The sequence below is a fragment of the Chelonus insularis genome, unplaced genomic scaffold (assembly GCF_013357705.1).
Source record: "Chelonus insularis isolate UGA/USDA-ARS -01 unplaced genomic scaffold, ASM1335770v1 contig_130_pilon, whole genome shotgun sequence".
Lineage (NCBI taxonomy): Eukaryota > Metazoa > Arthropoda > Insecta > Hymenoptera > Braconidae > Chelonus > Chelonus insularis.
The window spans coordinates 423,453-448,021 of NW_023276371.1; the positions used below are offsets into that span (position 1 = coordinate 423,453).

General features: G+C 27.0%; 3 protein-coding genes across 3 annotated transcripts; 2 read left to right on the forward strand and 1 right to left on the reverse strand.

Moving 5' to 3' along the window:
• Positions 1-141: 141 nt before the first annotated feature.
• On the reverse strand, positions 142-2,485 carry LOC118071629 (periodic tryptophan protein 1 homolog). Its single transcript, XM_035090863.1, has 10 exons — positions 2,282-2,485; positions 2,138-2,196; positions 1,950-2,071; positions 1,683-1,868; positions 1,498-1,605; positions 1,243-1,417; positions 1,015-1,173; positions 828-936; positions 427-754; positions 142-356 (listed from the first exon to the last, which is right to left on the reverse strand). The coding sequence occupies exons 1-10, from the start codon at positions 2,342-2,344 to the stop codon at positions 184-186; spliced, it is 1,482 nt and encodes a 493-aa protein (XP_034946754.1). The 5' UTR covers positions 2,345-2,485; the 3' UTR covers positions 142-183.
• A 407-nt stretch (positions 2,486-2,892) lies between these two features.
• LOC118071375 (cilia- and flagella-associated protein 69-like) lies at positions 2,893-5,971 on the forward strand. The gene is made up of 8 exons (XM_035090513.1): positions 2,893-3,108; positions 3,188-3,617; positions 3,717-3,933; positions 4,043-4,283; positions 4,362-4,674; positions 4,761-4,965; positions 5,040-5,347; positions 5,418-5,971. Exons 1-8 carry the CDS (start codon positions 2,893-2,895, stop codon positions 5,969-5,971), a joined length of 2,484 nt encoding a protein of 827 aa, XP_034946404.1.
• A 182-nt stretch (positions 5,972-6,153) lies between these two features.
• Positions 6,154-24,222, forward strand: l(1)G0289 (lethal (1) G0289). The gene is made up of 8 exons (XM_035090053.1): positions 6,154-6,703; positions 20,040-20,401; positions 20,850-21,194; positions 21,505-21,697; positions 21,960-22,169; positions 22,468-22,854; positions 23,081-23,226; positions 23,342-24,222. Exons 1-8 carry the CDS (start codon positions 6,610-6,612, stop codon positions 23,408-23,410), a joined length of 1,806 nt encoding a protein of 601 aa, XP_034945944.1. The 5' UTR covers positions 6,154-6,609; the 3' UTR covers positions 23,411-24,222.
• The last annotated feature ends 347 nt before the right edge of the window (positions 24,223-24,569 follow it).

Genomic DNA, 24,569 nt, shown 5'->3' on the forward strand with positions numbered 1-24,569 from the left:
GATTATGTAATATGATTTATTATAATATTAAATTGATAAAAAATTTGTATGATTTATGCCCAAAATAGGATAACCGCTGTCTAAATTTCATTAAATAAATTTGTTGAATTAGATAAAATACATTTTAATCATATAAAAAGCATATAGATTTTTTTTTATTGACCAATAATACAACTCAAATGATTATTTACAATTTTTACTTGAACCTCCTTTTTTCTTCTTCCCTGTATTAATTGTTACTGTCTCCATATTATCAGTAACATCCATCATTTCTACATTTGATTGATTTTCTTCATTTAGACCGGCTTGTTCTCCAACATTCTCAATCAATCTTCTATCTTTAAATTGATTAATTACTGGAAAAAAAAAAATCATAATAAATCCAAACTTATTCGAAGTGATAGAAAACGAATGTTAAGAGCTTACCATCTGTTATTTCCGTCAAGTCCCAGAGCTTAAAATTGTGGGATTTATTATCACCTCCAACGGCAAAAACAAAAGGATTATCAGGACATGCAGCTAAGCATTGAATATTCCCGAGATTTAGTTTTTTCTCCCAAATTTCTGTCAAACTCTCATGATTTACAGCATCCCAAACTTTTATTACGCCATCATTCGAAGTTGTTACTAATAATCCTGGACAGGATGAACTTAGAGATAAACCAGTAACCTCTTTTTCATGAGCTTTTACTTCCCACAAGTGTTTGCCTTGTCTTGAATCTATATATTCGATATTGCCGTTGTCAGTACTAATCTATAAATTAAAAAAAAAACATTAACGAATTGTTTTTATGATTAATTTTGTACAAAAACAAAGATAATCTTACGAAAAAATAATTCGGATCAAAGTGATTCCATAGTACTCGTTCAACTTCTCCTGTGGTTTCCCATGATTTGAATGTATCATCAACTCGACAGTCAAATACTTTAACAGTTCTAAAAAATATAGATTAATTTTATCGAATCTAAAACTATTATTAAAGATTAGAGAAACAGTTGATATTTTTTACATACTTATCAGCACATCCAGTTAATAACTTTTGAGTTTCCTTGGGATGCCATTGTATTGATTGAACCTTTTCATTAAATTGACTTAATTTGGTTACTGGAGTGCCATTTTCTAAATCCCACAATAAAACAGTTTCATCCACTGAGCCACTTGCCAAGACATGACTAGGTAATAATGGGATCATTAATATTAATGATAAGTAATTTTATCAATAGAAGATATTATATATTTACGTGAAATTATGATTCCATGCTAGATCTAATACTGCCTTTTTGTGTCCTATCCGTTTGAGTTGCTTTTTTTTATTAGGTTTGGATCCAAGTTTAAAAGCTGGCTCCAAACCATCAATCAAATCCAAATCCCAGACTTCAATTATTGGAGTCATATTTCCAATTGCACAAAAATTTGCTTCAATTTAAAAATAAAGAATTAAGTTCGTTCTTGCAAATAATTCATCCATAATAAATTACCGTATTTAAGTAATTTACCTGGTTTTGCATCCGATGGATCAAAATTCAACCATTCTAAGCACAACGGAAATGCAGGCAAAAGAAGATCATGATGACAGTAAAAAGAATTTTCCTTTTCGTTATACACTAAAATAAAAATAAAATTGGGCATTGATTAACTATGATTATAATTTTTATAAATAAATTGCTAGTTTACTACATACCGAATATTTCTAAAATGCTAGCATCTCCTTCAACATGCCCTAAGATAACTAAATTATCATCAGGTTTAATAATATCATCTTCTTTTTCTGAATCTTCGTCTTCGCTATCTGGAATTGTTACCAAAGGATCTCTGCCTTCTGAATTTACAACAGCTAAACTACCAATATGACATTGAATTTCTCCCGCTGTTGAGTTATATATTATTAAATTGTTATTTAAACAAAAATCAAATCAAGTTAATAATAAGTAAAATCAAAATAAAGCACCTTCTTCATCATAATTTTCAAAATCAAATTCATCTGATTCCATATTCGATTGTCTCGGTGCTGGATTATTAGTTGAAGACGAAGCTTCATTCTCACCATCTTCAGAATCACTTTCTGCATTTCTGTAATTTATATTTGTAAAAAATCACAATACATGATACTAAAATTTCCACAAACCATTTACTTACTCCAATTCAGATTGAGTTTTTTTAATAATGCTTTCAAGTTCTTGGGGTGTTAATTGAACCTGTAAAATAATATTTTTATATCATATTAATAATTAATTATTGTTGTGAACTATAATAATACAAGTTTTTATATTATAAAAATACTTTGTCAGGCACAGCTGCAGCAACACCCTTTTTTACCCAAGTTGTGCATGGAATCACATTCATTTTGATATAAAAAAAATTCTTATTTATATTAAATAATAAATTTATATTAAATTAATAAATTGTTGCTGGAACATAACCACCAACTACCACGTGTTTTTAAGAATTCTTAAATGACACTTCAAAGTGCCTGCTCTATACAGGCTGTCCTTTTTGGGGGGCTGTTTTTGTAATTGTAATTCGCCAGTAGAAGACGCTGAAGTATTAAACTCAAACAGCGGTAATTTTAAAAAGTGTATACATTGAATACAATCCATAGATTCCATTATTGATTTATAAACAATTCGATGTTTTATGCGGTTATACGAATTCATAATATTTTTAAATTAATTAACAACTGGCTAAATTGTTTAAATCTTTTGGTTCTATATAAATGATTTTGAACAATTAGAAATTAGTAGTTATTTTACATAATTCTTTTGTTTTTTACGATCGTAATTTAAATTAATTTCCACCAACATTCTTTCATCAATTTTTTACATTCGTTGGGGTTATTAATATTGAAAATAAATTGAATAAATACAACAACACAATACTTATATCTCAGAAAAATGAAGAGTAAACCTAAAACTGTACATTCAAGGTCACGTAATACACATGCTCTGGAGTCAATGCAACAGTTTATTGATAAACATGTTAAAAATGATATAGATTGCAATATTCAGAGGTTATATGAATTAGTTATCGATCCAATAACTCAAGAAAATAAAGAATGGATTATACGATTACTTAAAGATATTCTTCGAGAAATTGGATCCACTGGTTATGTATCCTTTCCCAACTTTTATATTAATATTAGAATGAATATTCATTATTTAGGAAAAAATTTCTTGACAAATTGATTAGAAGGTTAAACATCTTCCAGCTATGATGCAAATTTTAGAATTCATAACATGGAAGTGTCATGATACACCGGAATATAACATCTATTTGAATAATCTACTTCGCATTTGTGCTTACACACCACTGCTAGAAAGATATTCAGAAAATTTAACATGTTCTGAAATTCTAGATCACTATTTTAGTGTGTTAGGATACTTAGCAGTTATATTATCAGATCATAATGATGTCAAAGTATTAGATGTTTTAGATCAATTATTAACAATACAGAAGTCTATAAATATTGCTGAAGTAAAGCAAGATATCATTCATCAGTCAGTTGAACGATCTAAGCTTCCAATTGTTCTTACTGAACTTTTAATGATTTGCTCAAGTAAAATTTACAAAAATGTTTTAGATACCACCTATGTTGTTACTTCAATATCCAATACTTGTTGTAAGTGAATATGATACTTTTTAAATCTAATCTAAAGTTTTTATAAAAATTATCAAAACAGTTTTATTCACGTTCAGATAATACTTCTGATTACTTAAGGTCACAAAATGCTAGCGGCTGGAGTTCTTAATTACCTTTTGTCAAGATTGATTGAATTGTCAGACGACCAAGTAAATATATCATTAGACGACGATAAAATTAATATAATTGTTGTAACAACCAACATTTTGTGGTTACTGATGAAATCTATAATGCCTCCTGAACGATTACCAGATAGTTTGAAAAGTTTACCTCCACCATCTCCAAGTGCTATGAGGTTTGATAATAATTCCAATATTCACTTAGTTTTTAAACAAAAGTTTTTGTCTCTGATTATTTACTTACCATAAACTATCAATATTTAGATCTTTGAGAAACCTATTTAGAATGATTGTTTTCTGTAAAAATTCCAATAGTAAATTGCATATGATTCGAAATGATTTAACTGCAATTATTCTCGCTGGACTCATAGGTTTACCTTCATTACCTCTCGTGAATTTTGACTTATCCGATGATATTATAAAAGTAGCTGTAATGAAAGATACTCAATATGTTGAAGATGTTTTCTTTAGAAAAACACTGTTATTGATTATTTGCCAATTTTCAAAATTCGATAAATTAATTCCTGTAAAAAGATTTTCGAATCAATGACTTTATAGCTCACATTTAATTGTTTAATAAATTAATACTGGAAATTTTTTACAGATTATGATTGAATATCGAGTGATTGAATATATTCTTCAGTTATTAGAAAATTTCAATACAAATATAAAAGCTCCATACTTGATACCTTATGCTTTGCAAACTTTAACTTTCGTTGTACCAAAAATGTCTGATGAATTTGTTAAATACAAAGGATCAAGTAAACTTTTAAAAGTAGTAGAATGGAATATGACTGCTGATATAAATTCTAAAGATACTTTAGAAAGTGTTAAAACTATTCTCTCAATTGTAACATCTAATTCTCCAATTGTAATAACAGATTTTCTTGAAGCAAATGCTGTAGAAATTCTATATCGTAAGCTCTTAAACAATTATTATTATTATTTATTATTATATGCATAATTATGAAACATAAAAAATAGTTGATTTTATTATTTTCAGAGTTCATTGAGAATATTTCTAGCATTACGCCATTAACATTATGTCATCAAAAAATTGTAACAATTCTAATAATTATAATTGAAACACTTTTTATGGGCAATAAAAAAGTTGTTGAGTATTATGGAGAACAAATGATTACAATTTCAGTCAAAATTATCGAAAGATATTTATATACTGAGCGGAAGAACTTCGTAATAGACAATAAGTAATAAAAATGAAGTAAATGAAATGAATGCTCTAAAGCATTATTATGTTAATTTTTTATTCATACTATTATAGGCTACTTATAGCAATAGCTTCCTGTATGTGGGAGTGTACTACTTGTTATCCTACATTGATAGAAAATTTTATTAGAATGCAAGGACTTCATTTAACCCTGGATGTCATAGAGCAGGCCGACAGACATGTTCAACATATTTATTTAGGACTTTTGATTGATTTGTGCTCGAATCCTTTATGTATACCGTATATTTACTCTTGGAAAGGTACTGACAAGTCAAATGGGGTGATGTCATTGCTAACAAAATTGTGGAGAGAAGAAGAGAAAAAAATTGGAGTTAAAAGAACTCCAGAAGGCTGCATTGAAGGTAAATAATATGGAATATTTATTGAAAAAAATTTGATTCTGTCCACATGAATTATATATTTTAAAAAAAGATTTAGAGCTGCCAATAATGGGAACAATTCAATGGGAAAAAAGCTTTATATCAAAAACTGATCAAGACTACAGTCCTGCAATTGCAAATATGATTGGTTCTGTAAGACCTAAAGTCTACAGCATTAGAAAAATATTATTAAATAACGCTAATTTATCTGAACCAACCAATGAACATTACGAAACACTTCACCATTTATCTGTCGAAAATTCTATTACATTTTGCATTGTTGATCAGTTCTTCAGATTTGTACAAGGTCAGGTTTGGGCAGAAGTTCTTCGTTATATGAGACAAGCTGGAGTAATTCCAGTAGGTACTGATGGAGAAATGTTGCTTGTAATGAGACAAAGGCATCGACAGTGTGCTGCTTATGTTCAAAAACGACAGGAGAAAATTTTGAGAGAAGTTAAGAGACAAGAAATGATGAAAGAACAAGAAGAATTCAATAAAATAAGAGACATTATTTATATCGATGTTTTGAAAAAATTACAAGATATCGATTACATTAGGAGAACTGCTGACAAAGAATATCGTATGAATAAAAAAAAGAAATAAACTCTTTATAAATTGTAAAAATAATTTAAAAGAATTTAAATTTTGAAATATCTTGCTCTACTTAATCGACAGATGATAAGTGATTACTATCTTACTGACTAGATGGCGTTTCATTTTAATTTTTAAATTACTCAAAAGAATGCAGATGGCTATTTGAATTGAAAACTAGGACTCCCCACTGAGCAGCTTTGTAAAAGCAGTGAGCGCCAAGCAGAGGGTCAATCTGATCAGTCAGTGAGAGCCGACATGTCGTTCAAGTAATAACTTGGATTGTTTGTAGAACCGGTTTTAAAAATTTAGTATCGTGGTCACGTACCAACAATTGGACATTTATTTTCTTTTACTTTAAGGATAATTAATATCAATATACATATTTGTGGTGTTTTTTCCATTGTATATTATCTATTCGTTAAGGTATTAACACTTTGAAAACGTGGAGATATTGAAAAAAAAGTGTTTTAAACCAGTGTGTGAATCATAAATAGGCGCCAAGAAAAGATTGCGACCTCGAGAATACAATCTGAAGGACGTCGGGCTTTAAGAGACGGTGTAGGGAAATAAAAGAACATCTTCTTCGAGGGGTCGAGCGACATTAAGTCGCGAAGTAGCGGCAGTTTATCGGCCCCAAGTTTTGGAATATGGCGTGTGAACGGTGTTTCTTGGTCCGCGGGTGTTTTATTGGATTCACATTGGCCTTCATCTTCGGATTATCCACAACCGCAACAGAATCAGGTGAGTGTTCAATTTTTCATTTTATTTATCTATACTTTATGGAATCATTTAAACGTTAATCACGTTCATTTCCATCCATACTTAAGTCGGGAAGGAGTGAGAAATGTTGCATGCCAATATGTACTTACATGTTTTAACTCCCCAGCAATAAGTAAATCTGAATAAGAAACCAAGATGAGGATGCGTCGACTGGCGACAAGCGTAGGGGGATTAGATCGGAAGAGAGACGCGCCTGAAGAAGGAGAAAGGAAAAAAAAAAATATCGTCTGTCTGACGGTGAATACAAGAGATCGTATACCACCCGCGCTTGTTTTCTCTTTTTTTCGTCTACGCAATTCCCACATGTATCCAAGATATCATTTTGAGCAGAAATATTTTTAAAATAATAGCGTTTAAAACTTCCTTATTACAAACGATTTGCAATCAAATCCTTTCCTGTTTTGTTATTAAGAGAGAAAATATTTATATTTTGAATCGTGTTTCTAGTAAAATCTGCAACTTGAGAACAATTCTGAGATAATCTCTCTAGAACAAAGGCATACATGAAAACATCCTTAAACATATTTTATTATCTGTGTTTTATTTACTTCGAAACATTAAACTCATGAATTATATTCTCCGAATTATTTCAAAACTATCATTAAAAATAATTAAACACTAATATATATATATATAAAAAAAATAATAACATGATTCATTGCTAATGTAATTTTTTTTATTGAAGCAACGATCTAAATTATTTTATCATGTTTTTACAACTGTTTGATAGTGTTGTGACGTAATATATTCTCTAAAGCTACTCAAATCGATACGTTTGATTTTATCTAATGTGTATTCCAAAGGTTAACATCATCGCTAACAATCAACAGGTCTTATATGTGTCTAAAATATATGATAGTATGAAGAAGCTGATCATCTCTGGGATATCTTGTTGTTAATGAATTAAATACTTATATAGAAATGTATTTGGAAAGAATTTTATTGGCAACAGATAGGTTTTATGTATTTATATCACATTATTAAAGTGTGAATATATTTCATTCATATATATATATATATATATATAACGATTAAGGTGATTTGTATTTGTGAATTACATGCACTTTGCGCTCTCTTATAATAAACTACGAAGTCAGAAAGTTATTATATGAATGTATATTCATATATAACATGGAATGTATAGTAAAACCACCTGATATTGCATTGCTTATGCAAACAAATATAAAATATTCAACGTCTTGAGTCGACTTATATCTTTCAAACATGAATTAGAACACAGCTGATGAAGAACTGCTAATGAAAAATATTTATTATAGATAACAGATGACTAAATCAATAAATTGTCCTATTACAGATAGTGTGGAAACAAAAATTACTCCAAAAATGTTGGATCAAGATAAAAGGTGAAACAAGTTGAATTGAAACGTAGTGATGACGTGTTTAGGTTTTTAGAACCTTTTACGACGTATTTTTGAATAACTTCAGATTCAGAAGGTGGGTTTTATGCGTAGTCAGTTACCAAAGATGGGCCATAGAATTAAAATAAAGGATTAATGGAGTTATAAAAAGAAATGAGTTTAAAATAATTGCTTTCTTGTTTTGGAGTATTGATTTATTGGGTACTTATAAACGATAATGAATGAATTTTTAATACTCTCAAAAATATATCAAACAAATAAAATACTTATCACATACTTTTCACTATTTAGGCTGTTAAAATTGTATGGCGCTTCCAAGATATCTCATGGGCATGTCACACAGCTACCCGTTATGTTGGTGCATGCTGAAAAAAACCAGAGACCTTCTACGGTCCGGTTCTTCAAGTCCAATCACTAACGAGTGTATTAAGGGAAAATAGGTCGGACCAAACCTCAGAGAGTTGCAGAATATTCTTTTTTTTTTTAAAAAAAAATAAAAACAAACTTAAACTCAATTTTTTTTTTTTTTTAATATCAATATCTATATCTTCAATTTGAACTCCAAATCAATCATTTTTTTTCTTGATAGAAATTTATTGTTTCTTTTTTTAATTTAATTTCCTTTTCTTCTTCTCTTTTTTTTCTGGGAATTTTTTATTACTTTTCTACTGGTGTTTCTCGTAATTACGAAATAAATAAAATTGTATTGAAAGTATAAGAAGAAATTTCTTGATTATTTTACGTCGATAAAAAGTAAATTGATGGAAAAAATTACCTATAGCCTTTCTGCAGTGAAGAATATTATGACTCATCCCTCCTACTACTAACGGTTCGTGTACCTGAAAGCTAGGGAACTTGTGGATATGTATTAATGTAGTGTAGTATACATATAAATCGAATACTTACACACGCAATATTGTAGATATACTCCAACCGCAACACAATATTGTTGTTGTTGTTGTTATTATGGTTATGATGATTGTTGTTGAAGTCTTCTATAGAGAAATGATTATTCTTCGAGGCTTCTTGTTAACACGCAAGACGAGACGAAATAAATTCTGGGCGATACACAATGAAACTACACTCAAAAAGTCTATAAAAAATAGTTAATATATATTTCGTGATAAATTCAAGAAATATCAAGAACTAGAATTTTGACCCTCTTTTTTGGAGCTTATTTTTGACATTGTCATCAACAGTTGTCGTTTTAATGACACGTTCAGATAACTTTTTTATGCCATTAATAAAGGCCAAAAAGTGATTGTTTCAAAAGAAAAAGAAAGTTTCGGAGTAAAATCAATGATTGGAGCTTTGTTCTGCTTGTATTGATGTGGTCATCAGAGCATAACCAAGATTGGGTTTAATTTAAATTTAGAACATTCTTGGAGAAGTGTTTAATATAAATATTGAAAAATTTTCTGAACAAATTGATACAAAGTTTTTTTGTTCTTTCTGATTAGTTTTAATAATCGCATGTCTCTGATAATTATCAAACATGTCTAATTGACAGTGATGGTAGCATCTGATAATAAAAATAATTATACTGCTTCTAGATTTATCTGTCGAATATGACATATGATTTTTTGTTAGACATATGTTATAAATGTAAAGTAAATAATTGACTCAAATTCTAAATAGACAACTGCGTTTTATTTTTATTTATTTATAAATAAGAATTAAAACTTTTACAAAAACTAAATTTTTTTAGATTAATAAAATATATTTAAAGTTCATTGAGAATATTTGTGCTTGTTGATATTCATTTTTAATCCTAAATTATATGATGATTATTCTGTTTACTTTTCATTAGTATTTATAAAATGAGTGCTTTATAAAATATAAAATAGAGAAAAGAATAAAAATGTGTCCAATGTAAAAACAGGAAACATTTTTTAACTTCCGGAAACTCATTCATTGACTGTCATGCATTTTACGGGATATCGAATAGAAGACAAAAGAAAAGGTTCAGTAAATGCAAGTAAGTCGATATCAAAAGCATCTGGAAGGCTTATGCATTGTGTATTGTACTAGTTTCCATCAAAGACGTCGTGTATTGTTAGGTTTGGTAGACATCCTAACAAAGTAAATAATGTATGAGAACACTGAGAATAGTGAATAAACTAAAAGTAGACTAAAAACGATCCAAGAATATGTTACACTCACATACAATATACTATGTTAAAAGACAGTATGTATATAATTAGCGGCATTGCCAATTATTGGACTACGCAGTTTTTATCTTATATGAGCATGTATTTATAAATTGTTGCACACTCGTTTTCACTGAATATATCTATTCTTTTGCGCTACGTCAGTCCAAGATTGGATGATGTAATAATTCTAATGGTCTTCGTAATATGATAATATGACAGAATATATTGGAAATATGTCATTTATCAAATTTTTATTTTATTTGATAAAAACCTTCATTTAGGATCAATTTATCAATAAAATAATCGTACAGAATAAATAATAAATTGTAATAAAATAAGATTGAATGATTAATATTATTTTATTATTTATGAAAAGTGAATTATGTTTTAAAGCAGAAGATAAGGAAAGATATTTGAAATTGATTTAAAAATTATCTAATGGTATTTTTAAAAAAAATTATCAACTAGTCATATGGTAATAAATGAAAAAAGAGATTGTGTGACTTATTATTTACAATTATTAGTTGGAAAAATTTTCTCACTCATTATTTATAATGGCATATTGTAAAGATACTTTTCTTATTTATTGTTGTTGATAACAAGCAGCACAAAAACATTTTCAATGCCAAAATCTTTTAACATAAAAGTTCATTCAATGTTTAATCTCCAAGTATAATCTAATTGCAAGTTAAATTTAGCGGCTCAGGGATAATTACGGATATGATAGTGAATGTACATACACAAGAATAAATTACGATAAAATGAGAGAAAGGAGCCTGGATAAAAATGAATGACATGAAACATGATAGTGATTTTATAATAGTTAAATATACATCATATCAATAATATTTTTTCCATTATATTTATTTCTATTAATAATCTTTGCTTTATTAATAACCATTTTTTCATTAATCAAGTTCTACAATTGGTTTTGATTATTGCCTAGAATGATTACTTCCATAATTAACATTGTAAATTGTCTGTTACACTTGATAATAAGTCACTATATTAATTATAATTCCATATTTCATAGTAATTACACACCCATTAGTTTGTTTTTCAACTCTTTATACACTCTTGATGAAATTGTAACGTTATTTTATAACTTTATAAATAATACATGGGAAGGTACATGGTCACAAATCCACCACCCACGTGCATTTATCATCTGATGATGCTTCTTAAATGCAGTCATACAGAGAAGACTGATTACTTGATTGTTCACTCTCGTACAGGAGAATAAATTTCATTGAAATTAATTGCAAAAGTAATTGTCTCTGTTGTATCTTTTCTTTTTCATTTAATTCTTTTTCATGATTACTTGGATACAACATACTGTGCTTGTATTTCTATTTTTGCTCAATGAAGAAGAAACATTGATGTAATATAAATGACCTATTCTGTAGGAATTAATTTAAAATGTTGAATCGTAAGTGGAGTGTTGGGACATAGTAACATTTATTTTATTGACCAGACAATTTTTTTCTGCTCTCAATTTAAAAATGTTTTTTTTTTAAAACAAGAATTAAAATAAATAAAAAAATATTGTCTGATTCAATACAATTTAGTTTAATAAATGAATTGTTCACAGAGTTAACAATTTCTAGTTTTTATATTTTTTGTCAAAAACCTGCTTATTCCATAAATAATTCAAACATCTGTATTCTTATCCTAACTCACAAAATACTTGGTAAATAATTTTTTCAACAGCCTGTTTGATTTTATTCTTTCAAATTTAAATTAATACATTATTCAAAAGTCAGTCTAGTTTCCTTCATTCACATTATTGTTATTAATAACATAAAAAATATTTAATCAACAATTATTATAAAAAATATATTATTGAATATATGTAATTAATATTGAGTAATTAATTATTAATTTATTACTGACCCTAACCCAGTATGATTAGGTCAATAATGCTACACAACTTTAAAGTCATTGGATTTATTATAACTCATTTAAAGTCAATCAGTCAACAATAACACAACAAATGATACTGAATATTCTTAAAAAATATTTTATTGTAATTAAATGTATTTTTTGGTAGTTAAAAAAAATATTTATTATGCAAAAACTTCATTGTTGAAAGACCTGATTAAAATTTACTAATCTTTTAAACCCAATTATTTTTGTAACTCGAATAATAATAACTTTTTCATGCTCCAACATAATCGGATTGTGATTAAAGAGAAGTGGAATTCATTATTAAGCAAAAGATACAGCGTGAAAAATAGACACATCCATGATGTGAGTACAGGAAAGAGTGAGGCCAAATAAATGCTTTCTAGAGAGTCTTGTATTATATGGCGTCTGTATACAAAGAAGGGTTTAAAGATCTATAGTCGATTAATATCCCCCGATGTAACCCATGTATACATACACGCTATCGACCCATCTCTATATTTACGGGTGGACTTTATGCGAATATAATGTTGGTTTGTGAGTAGCTCGACTTACCGAAGTGCAACGAACTCGCAATTTCGCGCAATCGCACGCTTTTCCGTGCGTCACGGCCGACCCGTTTTAGAACAACTCCCTTTGCATTTATGTCTATAGATCGTGTAAATAATATGCGCTAAATTATGAGCTTCAGTATGATGGCCATTTTGTGCCAGTAAAACTCGTCCATTCATAAATAATATAAGCTTTTGTACTGGAGATGAGACGTCGTAAAAAATATTTTAAATCATCAACATTTCATCTTTTTTTTTTTAAACATAAATATGTGTATATAAACATGTCGATTTTTGTTTTTATTATTTACAAACAAGGTTTGTTTGGAAAAAAAAATTTCTCCTTCTATTATCTGCAGTTGAACAATTACGTTCAATTGAAAAGTGAAATTGTTAACAATCATAATAGAGATATTTTTTTTTTTTAGAACAATATTATTATCATTGATGAATTATTTTTTATAATACTATTTATCATGATTAACAATACACTTTTGTGTATTTATTTTTGTAATTAAAATTTTTTTTTTTTTTTGAGATTGAAATTAGGCGAATAAAACAAATCATACAGTGGAACAATTTTTTATCAATAAAAATAACAATTACTTATATAATTATAAATATTAAAAATAAATGAAAAATTTTCTATTCTACTTCTTACAACTGCTGATTTACGACTAATTAATTTTATATTTTATTTAAAAAGAAAGATATTTGATAAGCTTAAAAAGTAACTCAAAAGACTGTCCATTAATTAGATTAATTAACTATTGAGTGTATTAACAAATTCATAGTTTAAAAAAAATTAATTGTTACATAATTCTGTGAAAAATATTTTTGAATGCATCTCAAGTTTTTAAATAAATAAAAAATAATTGATTTAAATATTTTGGAGTAATTGAATAAATTGGAAAAATTCTCACTCTACTTAGCTTGTGACCAATAAAGCAAGAATCACTAGCAGTGAAAACAATAGGTGAAAAGTATAATACACCAATTGAACGGCATTGACGTGATTAGAGAAATCAAATGATGATTTCCGTTTGGATAGATCAATGTCCATTAAAAATAAAAATAAAAAAACGTGATATATAAAAGAGAGTATTCACGGTACATTTAAACATTTCCTGATTCAGAAGGTCAGGGCTATCGAACGAAAGAATAATTATTTTCTCTCTTGTATATTTAATTCTGACTTGTAAGACAATAAAAAGAGGAGAACTAAAAGACGAAAGATAAAAAGAGACAAGTGTATAGTAGATGATCGTAAAGCGTGTCGAATTTGCAATGACTACCGACGCGCATCGTCGTTTTAGACTGGCTAAGTAAAGCTCTCTTACGCCACCGCGTCCGGTAATTGTTTCTACTCGCAAGAGGAAAGAACAATCTACTAAACCTCTGAATCATTTTTCTTCATTTCTCTTCAAACAATATGTTACCTGTTTAATATTTTAAATTTTCGCCATATTTTCACCGGCTGCATACATTCTTTTTTTATTTAAAATATTCATAAATTTATTTTTTATCTTTATTTATAAAAATTAAATGATCAATATTACCATTACATCTGTTGTTAATTTTTTTTGTCCATAATTGCTAATAGACACAATTGATAAGTTAATCTAAGATAAATTTTATTATTTAGCCTGAATTGAAATATATATGATGGATTAAATTATTATCTCAACAATCATAATAAGCTGTTTTATTGTTATTTATAATTAAATTCAACGTACAATTAATTCACATCAATTTTCTAATTTTAAATATATTTAGTATTATTTAAAAATTTTCATAAGTACGTAACATCTTAAATTTAAAATTTGTCAGTAATAAATAAATATTTGTTCATTTATTGTTGAACTAATTAGTAATTTTGAGTAATTACTTTAATTATAATAACAATAATCAAGTAAGAAAAACGTTTGTATTACGTTTTTTTTTTCTTACTACTTATTTGTTTTTTTTTTGTTTTGTTTTTAAATAATATAAACCATCCATCGACAACCTGTTGACTGTTTTTTTTATGTATAAAAACAAAAATAACATTTGCATCCTTGATATTACTTAACTTAATGTTCAGACTTTGTATATAAAGTCTTTTATTGTACTTCTTATACAATGTCTACATGTACACATAAATTATTTTATCGTAGAAAATAGAAATAAGTAGTCCAATTAAATTAATTGTTCATCGTCAAGGATATATATTTTTAAATTTTCATCATAAATATATTCATTTATATTATCAACCAATACATCATTAGATTTGCTTTATTAATCTACATAGTTAACTTTATTTTGTATTAATACTTTCCTTTTTTTCATCTGATTGATTTATTTAATAACATTATTCTATAATGTACATATTTTATTTAACTAATTAATCTCACTTAGTTTATTTCCAATAATATTATCTGATTGTGACCTACTTACAAAAAAAAAATTGATAAAACCAGAGACAATAGTTGCTATCAGGATCTGACCATCAATGATAAAAATATGATAGTCAGTATAAAGTTAAATAAATTAATTGTATAAATATTTTTTTATTTAATATAATATAAAAAATGCACCATATTTATCATATACATTAGATGAAAAATTTTACTATCGACTCTTATCAGTAAAAAGTCTTTCTAAAGTTGCGCAAAAGCTTTATCAGACCTACAAGTCACTAGGTAATAGCAAAATAAACTTAATATTTACAATTTTTAGGAAATATTATGAGGAATATTTATTTATTAAATTATTCTTTTACAACGAAAAAAATATGTTGGAATTTTTCTTTGAACAATTTAATCTAGTATGACAAATTTAAATTATGATAATTAACTTAAAAAAAAAATAGAACAAAGATAATAATGCAAACTAATATGAATAATAAATTATCTAACGACCTTTCAGAAAAATATTTCTCATTAAAATAATAGCAGTTTTGTATTTTATAAAAAGGAAAAAAAAATATTATTTTTATTATATCATGATTACAATTAAATATCATTTTAAAACGTCAATATATTAAATAATCTCTAGAGTAATTGAAAAAAGCAAAGAAATAGTTTTTAATAATTGAATTAAATTTAATTGACATTCAACCTTAAATTTTCTATTTCCACTGCTCCATTTTATTCTATCCAATTATCTATAATTTATCCAATAGTTCCATGTTCTCCATGAACAACTCGTCTTCTCATCTCTTTAGAAAATCTTCCATAAAAAATTTTAAAATCAATAAAATACTTACAGAAATGTAAATTGATGTTGAGTTGAAACAATTACGTAGAAATGTTAAGTTGTGGAGTTGAGAAAATATAGAATTAAGTCCAGTTACATTTCGTTGGAGGTCAGCAAAGTAAATAAAATAAAAATACAGTCTACTCTAGCACATAAAATGAAGGGTCTCATCGTCTGTGTGCTCGGCCATTGACAGTAACTTCCTGTCCTGTTCTCATGTGAACGTCCCTTTATGAGATACAAAACTTTTTAAGCATCCGCGCGTGTTAATTTAATTATATGCTTGAAATAACTATTTGTAATTATATTGTTTTTTTTTTTCATTATTTAACATTAATGTTATTTAACTAACATATCTTCTAATAATACCATCGTGATTGTCATAACAACTATCGATAGTTAATTCAAATAAATGTAATAACATTTCATAACATAATAACAAAGGTTAAATATTTTTTTTGCAATTAATAAAATTTATTTATTTCAAATAAGACTAATTAATAGTTAATACAATTTATTAATTTATTTTACTTCCTAAATAATAAATATTCAATATAATAATTAATTTCAGTGGCTTAATTATTTTAAATAATTAAAATTATTTATTGTATGGAAAAATTATTCTTTTTTGAAAACAAAAAAAAAATTACTTCAATGTTTGTACTAAGTGAATAAAAAGCCAATTATTTATCTTATAAAATACTCTTTAAGAGAAATGGTTGTTTCAATTAAATATAATTGTTTTATGTTAATTTTTTATGACAATAATTTAAAAGTCACTTTCAAATGAATAAGAGGTAAAGACTCAAATCATAAAATGTAAGGTGGTGTTGAGATGGTTTTTTCCACGATCGCAATCCATCCATGAGTAGGTCGTGTTGTAGATTTCACGTTTCTTTTTCCTCTCGCTCGTCACGACAATAGAATTCTCTCTGTAAATCTCAAGACAATTTTTTTTCAAAATTACTATGTGTCTGTTGTTGTAATTATTATTGCATTCTTTAGGTTTCACTATCTCTTATCGATAAAATACTAATTCTAGAGTTTCCATTTACCATAAACTTTCATTTCCGTTATGACTACTAGTGTTATGTATGCTTCAACTTCGTCAGTTTCATTTTTTTTTTCACTTTTTATTGCAAACAATTGAAATAAATTGTATCAATGAATATTCTTTAATGATACTTTCCAAAGTTGAGTATTAATTGTGTGATTTTATACAATGGCAATTAATCTCACAATTAAAGTTGAAGTACCAAAGAAAGTTTGGTTCTCTATTTTATTACGAAGAACTCAAAATTGCTCTTAATTCATGTTTGTTTAAATAATCAAGTAATAACATTTTTGAACAATAGATTTTTTTTTAAATCAACGAAGTGTTGAGAGATGTTTAAATAATTTTAAATGCATTCTCTAGAGTAAATTTATTTCTAATTTTTCACTGGAAATAGCTAAAAGTGTCTTGACATCATTAATGACTGTTAAACAGCTATAAGTTGATCATTATACTCAGTCATAAATGTCAAGCATAAATCTTTTGAATTTTTATGTTAAGAGTGAGGTCTGGCGAACTTTTGCAAACCATTCAATCCTTATTCAAGAAAAAAATAAATCTTACAGTTATAAATTTATCAATTAAAGTAAAATTAATTTTACATTATTTTTACAAACCATAAACTGAGATGCACAAAGCTTATATTGTATAATTCTCGTTAATGGCCTTGGATAGATCAACTGCAAGTAGGATTTCCGTTAGAAAATTTTTAGAGTCTATTATAATTTTTATTTTAATCAACCAATTAATGATGATTAATTTTGTTTTTAATATTCAACAAGTTAATCAAGAATTTTAGCATAAGTTGTATTTTATAATACGACATTTTGTTAATTTAAAAAAAAAAGAAAAAAACATACTGTTGTTTTATTCAGTGTACGCACACTCTATGACATAAGCATACATATAGATTTGACTATTACCTTCTGGTTTATCATCATAGCACGTAGATCGTGCAACAGTTGAGTTTAATAACTTTACTGATTCAACTGTTAAGCAAATTGTTTTTTTCATCTAGAATATACAACATATCTACACGCCATGTCTACATGTGTTGTGCACATAAATTAATTTTTTGTCGTTCTCACTCATGTTGCCTGGTATGGTCTGAAAGAATCAAGCATCGAACTTTAATCCAAGGCCAGATAGGTTAATTAATTGAAGAAAAATAAATTTATTTAAAAGACTTTTGGCAATTCATGTTGGTTACATGTTCATTAAAATTGCAATTTTAATTTGTTATACTGAAATTAAGATCAATTATTATAATTGAAATTATAATTATAACGAATTATTTAATTTGAAACAATTAAAAGTCTCACTTTTAAGTTGAAAACATGAAAAATTATCAAAATATAATATTTATTAATTATTACAAACTTATAGTTTAATTTTTTTTATTTTAAATATATTGAAGAGTATTGAAGAATTGAAAAAATATTAATATTTAAAAATATAGTGTGTAGTTTTATTTGTTTGTTTATTTTAATCAATTTTTTTTATATCACAAAAATAATAATAATAATGAAAGTAAGATGATAACATTACTAACAAATGTGTTGTTATGAATGAAAAGGAAACGATAAGTATTCAAATTCTACATTAAAACATTTTAAAGCTTTCACTTTTCTTCGTTCGTTCAGAATCTTATCACATTTACAACTCAAATCCATTTTACGTTAGCCCTACCACAATTTTATTCGAATCAAAAGTATTCATTCACAGATGAAAAAAAAAGTAGCCACGAGATGAACAAAAAATATTGATGATAAAAAAATAAAAATCATAAATTATTCCAAGTATCAAGAGTAAAAAATGTACATTATCTACTAGCTTTATTACCTTGACTTTTTTATCAGAGTTTTAATTGCAGACTCATTTAAAAAAAAATATAATTTATAAATTGATCCTTAGACTCATGTGCTGATATTTATGTATTATTATCGAAAAAAATAATATATCAGTAAATAAATAATTCAAATATCAAAGGCATTGTTCAATTTAATATACGCAAGTTTCTTAAACAATAATAAAATATTTTATTTGAATATATTCTTCATTTTCGTATATTCAATTAGTCGTAAAAAAACACTCAGGAGTTGAGTATACACAAGTGGCACTAAATGTTAACATACTTAGCTTCAATGCAAATAGATTTGCATATCAAAAAAAAGAATCAAAAAATATCTTTGTTACTTATTTTACTAAAAATTGAGTTTTAACTATAATCAAAAGCAATAATTGAAATGTAACCAATATTTCATGTTTATCAGTAAAAAAAAATTTCGTCTGTAGTTTTAGTTTTTTTTTTGTCGCCAACACGATACTCGAATATCACGAACTGATTTTAGCATGATAGCAACGTGAAATACATAGAAACACAAAGTGGAACCAAAGACCAAGGGGACTTTGTTGCAAGTGATTTGCGTTAAATTGCATTTATGATACCCATTACAGTAAATCCTCTGAGACAACAATTTTATTTTTATTTTATGATATTATTTTTTATCAGAAATATATTTTTACAGCTTTATTACAACCTTTTTTCAATGAATAAGTTTCTTATCATACTTATTGCTTTTTTAATTTCTTCATCATTTTATATTTTATCTTATTTTTGATTATTAATTAAATTAATTCCTACTTTTATTCACGCTCACAATACAATACTTTGTTGGAATAAAACTGTTTTATTAATTCTTAATTGCTTATCAAAGAATCAGCTTTTTATCCAAGCAATTCTTTTAAATTTATGATTAATAATAAATAGCTCAAAGAAAAATGATTGACTGAATCAAGTTGATTGCAGTGGCAACATCCGGTTTATATTCAAGAGGTCAAACTTGAATAATTTGCTTAATAAATAAATGCCAAAACTACAATTGTCGCAAATAAAATTATCCCAATGATCTAAATGAAATCGTTAAATTGAGATTTGAAATTACGTAGTATGTGTTAGTAGAAAAAAAAATTGTTTAGCATTATAAATAATTTTATTATTATTATTTATATTTGCAGATGGATTTTATCACAGCTATGAAGTATTGAGCGGTACAGAGAATGATGATCTCCACATATTTTATACGGATGAGTTGGATGGAGCTGAATTCTCAAACCGAGTACGAAGATCATTGGAACCAGCTCCTACAACATCTCCACCACAACCATCAACACACCAGCCACAAGATTCTACACCAGAGTCTCCTTTGATAAAAACGGAAACTGGAGCTACAGCTAATGTCATGTATTCAACAGTAAATGCCACTAATTCGACGTCTGAATCAACGCTTATAAGCACAACTCTTAAACCAAATGTTACAAAAAATGGGAAAACTCTAATTATTGTTTCTCCGCCTCTTTCTCCCGTCACTGGAGAACCGGTACATCTTTTTTTTTTTTATCATTTTATACTTTTTTTTAAAATAAAACTTCAAAGTTTACTAAGAAATCCTTTCATAAAGCCACTTAAAAAAATAAGCTTTTAAAGATATTGCCGTAATAACAATAATTTAACTGAAAGTAATTATTTCTAATGTTTTTATTATTTTAATAATTGTTAAAAAAGTTGATTTGGTTATTCATGAATACTTGGACTACGTCCCTGAACCTCAAACAAAAAAAAAAGGAAACCCTGGAAAGTGACTCGAATATCAAGTATTAATTATGTATTACATTCTGGGGCTTCACTGTTTTTTAATGAGGATATTTTTTGTAAAAATGATAAATTTTTATTCTTTTAGCTATTTAAAAAATATTTCTGAATATTTATTTCTTATTTTAATAATTAAAATGAAAGATAACTAATTATTTTCTGTTTTATAATCATAGGTTCACGTATGGCCTAATCAAACACGATGGGAAAATGCAACTCATACAACCAACTCAACTCAAAAAACACCAGATACTAAGCCCAGGCTTGAAATGAATAACTCAACAGAGATTCCGTCCAACACAACTGATTTTGATGAATCTATTTTTGCCAAATTTTCCAACTTTTCAAATAGTACTTTAAGGCAAAATAATATTTCAAAAACAGAAGAAGACACTCATCAGTATTATAATAGTACATTCATTGTTGATCAAAATGTTGCCAAGAGTTTTTGGGTTGATATGAATAAAAACCCGTATGCTAAAATTAATGACTTATTGAGCAAAAGTTATCGAAGAGCTGCTGTAAGTATTTCTGCTAACTATGATTACAACTTTTTCGTTATTCAAGCAAAAAAGGGTAATTCCAAATAAGACAGAACTTGACTGAACCTTATTTTCAAAACTAAAAAATTTTTCTGTGGAAACATTTCTCTGTTGAGACCTTAAAAATATATTTTATCTCGATTCAGCTGTTTTTTTTAACAAAAAAATATCACCTCAAAAATAAATATTTATTCTAGTGATGATTATTTGGTTTCTGTAATGCTGCGGTTGTTTATTTTATTAAAATAACTATCATTTTTACAGCGTAATAATATTTGTTTTGTTGTAGACTGTGAAGCTCAAGTTCGATTTTCCATTTTATGGGCATAAAGTAAGGAATATAACGATAGCTACTGGTGGCTTTTTGTATACAGGAGAATATGTACATAGCTGGCTTGCTGCCACGCAGTACATTGCTCCGCTAATGGCAAACTTTGACCCTCGTTTGTCTCCAGATAGCTTTGTTAAATACGCTGATAATGGTGAGAACCTATATTTTTTATCATCTATTTTGTTTTCACATCGATAACATAAAAATAGTTTTCCTGTCTAATTTACTTAAGCTGTTAGCATTAAGATGTTCAGGTAAAAATCAACAGTTATTCATGATATTAACTGACGTCAGTATTTTTTATATTGACTTTAGATTAGAACAGCTCATTTATTGAATTATTAATCAGCTATAACTATTTTTAGTTATAAATAATAATATTATTTGTATTTATATTTTTTATTATCTTATAGGTACGGCTTTTACGGTTGAGTGGACAAAAGTTCTCCTTCAAGACAAACCAAAGGCTGGTGCATTTACATTCCAAGCAACTCTTTATGACAATGGTAACATCGTTTTCGTGTACGTGGACATGCCACTTCCTATAGAAGCTATTGAAGAAAAAGATCATCCAGTTAAAGTTGGCCTCAGTGACGCCTACATCATGGATCGTACTCGTTTCTGTAAGTATTAAAATACTCGAAACAGATGAAAAGGAATAAGAAATGCTCATTTCTAAGATGAAATGGAAAACCATTGATCTTAAAAACAACCTAGACATAGCTTAGACTTTAAATTACATTTCAACTCTCGCACCTGGCGTCTCTTTATTTAAAACCATAGCCTATGGCTTGGAAGTTTGCCAAATCAGTCGATCTCATACATGTTTAAAACGCCAAAGTATTTATAGAAGCTTTAATAAACTTGATTTTATTATTTTAAAATTAAATAGCTGACTCTAATTTTAACTTTTGTTTCTAGTTGTTCGCAAAAAGACTATCTATGAATATCATCGAGTACACTTCAATCGTCAGAATATTATTAATTCAACTGTGATTTATTTACGAGCTTTACCAACATGCCTGCAAATGGAAAATTGTACCGATTGTTTAACTAAAGTCCCAGAATTTTCTTGTAAATGGTGTCCTGAAATGAACCAATGTAGCAATGGAACATTCCGGTTCCGACAAGACTGGTTAGAGAAAGGATGTGAACAAAGAAACATTCGTGAAGAAAGCAGTTGTCCAGCTAATCCGAAATTATCAGAACATGGTGATAATATTAGTGATACTCATATTAATTCTGAAGATCTATCAGCTGGTGTCCAACGAAAACATTTGATTAATGAATTAAATATTTCAGAGTCAGGTATTGATTTATTAATGCCACTAAATTTTATTTTATTTTATCTTCCGTATCATTAAAAATATTTGCTTTAATATTACAAATGAACACCAACTTAGCAGAATGATGGATTATATTAATGTTATTAATGCAACGATAGCAAATAATGCTTGTTACATACTTAATCTTAAGCGACGAATCATATGAGTTTCATAAATCTTGAGATCTAATTTATTAAATAATATTCTAGCGCACAGTCACGTAAATATGAGTCATATGAGTGTTTCTGGAATCATTGGTATTCTTCTTGTTATCTCCCTGGTTGGAGGTCTGGTTGGTTGGGCTGCTTATGCATACCGTAATCCTCATAGTGCATCAGGACAAATGTTGATCCGGGTAATTTAATATTTTTTCTTTCATCAATAATGTTTAATTTAATTTTTTAAAGATATACTATTTATCTCAATGTACTCTTTACTAAATATTATTCTTATTATTTATTACTATATAGTATCGTCCTAGCCAGTGGAGTTGGCGAAGAGGAGAAGCGCGTTATACAGCAGCAACAATCCATATGTGATCAGAGAAAACTAATCAGTCAGTGATCCAGCACCAATAATATTATTAAATCAGCTAATTTGATATAAGAATTAAGAATGTCCGTAGTAGCGTTCATAAATGTTGATAGTAAATTATGAATGCTAACTAAAAATATCCTGCTATTTTTTACTCGAAATCGATATTTTTCTGCTACATATACTCATATATATCTTCTTTTCGAGTAAATTTATACTGATCAATTTATTTACGACTATCGTAAAATAATAATTAAAAATGGTATATCTCAACGTTTCTATTTGATTATGTGTCTGAATTATGAATAATAACGGGTACAATTGTGATTTATATTTACACAAAATTTATAAAATATATAATTTTATATTTAGTATCAATTAAAGAATATTCTAAAACAATTTTTCACGAGTAAATTTTCCAATGAATATTGACATATCTTTTTATAAACAAAAAATCATAGCTGATAAAAATTTTCAAATGATTATAATTAATAATCATTTTTTTGAACATTTAAAAGAACCAAAAGATAATAAAAAATAAAATTTGTGCCTTGTTCGTCAATTAAAAATGAATACAACTAACAAAACAGGAATTTTAACTATTATAAAAATTGAATGATGGATGAATGTTTATGTGTTTTTAGCAGGATGTGGTATGCTTTGTTATTATTTAAGTTCACTTTTTAGAATCGTTCTATAAAATATATTCATGTAATTGTTGAAATTGTGTAATTTCTTTCAAGAAATTGCACAACTGTGAAAGCGAATTGCAGCAATCGATAATTCGAGCAGAAATTTAGGAAAAATTAAAAAAAAATATTTTACTTTAAAATAATAAAATCAGAGAAAATTAGTAGAATTATATAAATATATATAAATAATTATTACAAATATTTATATTTATTATAAGTGAGTTTATTAAATAAGAGAATTTTCTTTAATTTTAAAAAAATGTATATGAACAAAAAAAAAAGATTAAATCTGCAATAATTTTTTTCGACGAAAACGAATGAAAATATTATTGTTCTAATTTTAATAATAATTATTATTAATTTTTAATAATTATTATATTATATATTTTATCTTCAGTGTGTACATAATATATATAATGCAATATAATTTTTACTTAATTATAAGTTGATCTACTATATAATGGGTGCCTTT

What these genes read in the sequence shown, in the direction of transcription:
- LOC118071629 (XM_035090863.1), bottom strand. Translation starts at nt 2,344, where the DNA reads ATGAATGTGATTCCATGCACAACTTGGGTAAAAAAGGGTGTTGCTGCA. An exon ending in TCCATCGGATGCAAAACCAG is followed by an intron (nt 1,418 to 1,497) that starts GTAAATTACTTA and finishes TTTAAATTGAAG; the next exon opens with CAAATTTTTGTGCAATTGGA. An exon ending in TTAACTGGATGTGCTGATAA is followed by an intron (nt 937 to 1,014) that starts GTATGTAAAAAA and finishes TATATTTTTTAG; the next exon opens with AACTGTTAAAGTATTTGACT.
- LOC118071375 (XM_035090513.1), top strand. Translation starts at nt 2,893, where the DNA reads ATGAAGAGTAAACCTAAAACTGTACATTCAAGGTCACGTAATACACAT. An exon ending in AAATTGGATCCACTGGTTAT is followed by an intron (nt 3,109 to 3,187) that starts GTATCCTTTCCC and finishes CAAATTGATTAG; the next exon opens with AAGGTTAAACATCTTCCAGC. An exon ending in TGCTGTAGAAATTCTATATC is followed by an intron (nt 4,675 to 4,760) that starts GTAAGCTCTTAA and finishes TATTATTTTCAG; the next exon opens with AGTTCATTGAGAATATTTCT.